The sequence below is a fragment of the Apium graveolens genome, chromosome 10 (genome assembly GCF_009905375.1).
Source record: "Apium graveolens cultivar Ventura chromosome 10, ASM990537v1, whole genome shotgun sequence".
NCBI classification, from domain to species: domain Eukaryota; kingdom Viridiplantae; phylum Streptophyta; class Magnoliopsida; order Apiales; family Apiaceae; genus Apium; species Apium graveolens.
The window spans coordinates 173,252,162-173,256,069 of record NC_133656.1 but is presented as its reverse complement, the minus strand read 5'-3'; the positions used below and the strand labels follow the sequence as shown (position 1 = coordinate 173,256,069).

At 35.1% G+C, this 3,908-nt stretch overlaps 1 protein-coding gene across 1 annotated transcript; it reads right to left on the bottom strand.

Annotated features, from left to right (window-relative positions):
• Nucleotides 1-559: 559 nt before the first annotated feature.
• LOC141693616 (uncharacterized) lies at nucleotides 560-3,595 on the bottom strand. Its single transcript, XM_074498767.1, has 2 exons — nucleotides 2,690-3,595; nucleotides 560-1,086 (listed from the first exon to the last, which is right to left on the bottom strand). Exons 1-2 carry the CDS (start codon nucleotides 3,473-3,475, stop codon nucleotides 772-774), a joined length of 1,101 nt encoding a protein of 366 aa, XP_074354868.1. The 5' UTR covers nucleotides 3,476-3,595; the 3' UTR covers nucleotides 560-771.
• Nucleotides 3,596-3,908: the final 313 nt, after the last annotated feature.

The window sequence follows — 3,908 nt, the reverse complement described above, 5'->3', positions numbered from 1 at the left end:
CCCATTTTTCATGCCCGCACGAAACACATTGAAATTGATTTTCATTTTGTACGTGAAAGAGTAGCTCGCAAACAACTTAGTGTTCGCTTCATCTCTTCTCGTGACCAACTTGCTGACTTCTTCACCAAAGGATTACCTAAACAACGGTTCAAAGAACTTAGACACAAGTTGACCATCCACGATGGGATGCTCTACTTGAGGGGGGTATTGACACATCTCAGACAAGTCCTAAATCTGTGGTGCAGAAGACTTAATCTTAGTTATCATAACAGTTAGAAATTACCCTTATCCTCTTGTACCTTTATCATTCTGTTGTAAAGATAAACTCTATGTAAACTGATCTTATTTTAGATAGAATAATTGTAACAGACATGTAAAACTAAGTCTATATATACAAAAGATCACAACATGTTTTATGGCGTGGAAAATCCAAAATTCACTACATCAATAAGACCAATTAAAATTTTTCATTGTGTCACATCACCCATGTCATGTCATTTTGTGACAATTTTGTGTAATTATTTCTTGTATCTCTAGCATTACTCAAACTGATTTAAGATAGTTCAAATCCATTCACCAAACTCTTATTGGATCTCATAATTCACAAAGTTTCTTCATTAGGTTCATCAAAAAAGACAAACAAACCTCTGCTACTAGACATAAATAATGTTGTGAAATAATGTCTACTACTGAAACAATCAAACCCAAAGAAACTAGCAAAACTCGTAACTTGAGAAAATCACAGTTGCTTCTATTTCCAAAAGACTCCTCCTACATGTAATATCTATCAAGAGGATCTTTCAAAACATGCTGCTCATGGTACATTCTCCATGCGTAGTCCTCAAACGAGAAGGATTTAAACAGCTTCTTATTTTCATCTATATCTTCATTTCCATCTATATCATCATCACCATCTTCTTCGTCCTCGTGGCTCTCGATTAATTTGGGAATGAGAGTAGAAACAGTGCTGTCCAGAGGAAGGGTGAGCAACAGAGTCATGGTAATGCACTTTGCAGAGTTGTTGCCCTCTTCCAAACTTGGAATTGGTCTGCCTCTCACTTTCTTTAGCTTCCCATTGCTCCACACCTATCATCAAATCACAAATCCAAGTGTTATTGTTTCAAAAAAATATGTCAAGGAACAAATGATTTCGGATACCACATTTAAATTAAAGTTCATGTGTCACCGTCGAATCATCGACCTCTTAAAACTTAAAACCATGTTGTCACATTATTATTTGATTGATAGAAATAGATAGTATGCGAAGAGACTATTTTAGCAATCATAGACCGGAATCAAGACAAAATGATGAGCTAAAAATTGCAATTCTTGGTTTAAATATTGAAAAAACATAAGTTAAAAAGAATGGAACTCAAATTTAAAACCACAACTGAGAAAGAGATCTCGAGCATCCTGATGAAAATGACAAATGCCATAATTAGTCATGGTTGGCCAAGGGAGAATTATATACTACTAATAACTATCACAATGAATCAATGATAACTCTGTCTAGTCACTCCAAACAATTTATAAGACTTGAAGACGGCACTTGTTAATCTGTGCACGTAATCATCTTTGGTTATTTCATATTTGTCACAAGAGCTATACACATAGGTCCAAGTTATGATGTATTCAATACATATCACGAGTCATAAACTATATAAATAAGCATGTAATATACATATTTCAATGTTTTTAAAAAGCATAACATAAATTGAGGCGTATAAAATTTACAAAGTATAAGAGAAATGCGCAAGTTTATTAGCGTTATTGCACGCGTAATGCACCAATTCACCATATATTATAATGTTATCGATACTAAATATTTATTGAAATTTAACATCTCTCCTAAACCCATAAGTGAATATGTATTGAAAATAAAATGAAAAAGGTACATAGTATAAGGTATATAATGCAGAAGATCATAATTTACATATGATAAGATACTTACAAGCAGGATTAAATTGCCTAAAGCAGCCAAATTCAAATTATGTATTCAAAGTCAAAAATGTCACCTCAATATTTCCTATTTCTCAACATTAAAATTTAGTACTGAGAGACGGCTCCCTTGTTTGGTAAAATAAAAGTGAATCAATTTCTCAGGCTTCATTATCCGCCTAAACTTTATTATCAATTTGTCCGGCCACGGCCATACAATTATTCTTCCGGTTTATCCACCGAGCTAGTCTAGTGACCAAAATTGAGTTATTGTATACGTTAACTTACATGTTCGATTTTTTCCTCTATTTTATAATTCATCAAATAATAACAAATAATCAGGGCTATTATAACAACTTCCAATACAATATACAAAACTACAAGTCACAACCCCCATTCGGTGTTTTTCCCCTACTTTGTGCGACCAAAGTACAGCATCATGTTCATGTTATGTTTGGCCCCACAGTACACTCATGTTTTCCATCTAATCTGCTGTTTTAGTAACTTTTAATTTAGAATTAAAATGAGATAAGAAATAGATACGCTAACAAATTCTAACATTATTTTTGGGACTTTTGTGACTAAGATTCCAAAATTTGAAGGTAAAATAATTTCAATAACAAAATCCCAAGGTAACATATTTCAATAACAAATTTCAAAATAACTTCTATGCATCAAAATTTAATCTTGTCTAACAGTTATCAACTAAAAACCAGGCAAATTGCATAATGCACGTAAGATGGTAACATACCTGGGCAATGTCTCCCAATGTGACCAATACAGACTCCACCCTGGTCGGAACCGAAACCAAACCCGAATCCGCGAACATCATACTCTTCTGACCCCTCAATTGATACTGCAACCCGACAACATACGGGTACATCTTACCCGAAATAACCTGTTTATTACCCGGTGTCTCTTCAGAAACCCACATTTGCGAACAAATTCGGGTCGGATCCTGTCGGGTCGGGTTATCAAACCCGAGAGCACATGACATGGCTTCAATAATGTGCAGCCCCACTTTCTCCATTTCTTGAGTAAACTCACGCAAGGACTCGAGTTTCAACTCAGCTAACTCACCATAACAAGACGAGTCAAAACAGAATGACTCGGATACCTTGTTAACATCTTCCTCTTTGTCATCCTCGTACCCTAATGGCCAGTTTTGCGGAAAGTGGTGAAGTTTTTTCTCGCGAGAGAGATGAAAGAGTGAGAGAGATTCAGTCTCAGCTAGTTTAGCGAGGTGGGAGGGTATGTTATGGTCAGTTAAGTGAAAGAAGCCTAGCTCAAAAGCACGAGAGAAGGATAGAGATAAGTCAGGGAGAGAGATGACGGGAGAGATGGGAGAGAGATGAGAAGGACGGCGTTTGGGGAGAGAGAGGGAGAGATTGGGAGGGAAACGGTTAAAAAGCTGGGAGAGATTGTCTATGGCTGGTGCTGACGTGGAGATAGAGTGTGATGATGGGGTTGGCGGTGGTGCCGAAGGAGGAGCGTAGTGATAGTGGTCTTGTTCTTGAGATGTTGTTGATGATGACATTGTTTTGGACTAGTGAATGAATGTGTTTGAGGTTTCTTCCGTGTGTTGTGTGTATTTTGTATAGAAGAGATGGTGGCTGGTCATTCACGGTATTATTTGTTTCGTGTAAGGTATATAATCTTCGATTCCTTTCTTTTATTTTATTTCTTGATACCAACCTTTTCTTTTTTCTCTGATGGATATATTATTTAGTTGTTTAGAAGGATACATACAAATACAATACACTAATTATTGTGCATAAATTATTCGTAATTTAGTTAGTAACTTATTTTTTATAAGAAAGGTTAGGTATAAAATATACGCTTCATGTCAAATTTTTGTTTTATATTTATTTTATTCCTTGAAATCTATATTTTTTCTTTTTTGTGCTCAATATATTATTAAATTTTGGGAAGGATTCTTACAAATATTATGATTAAATACAAATTCTTAT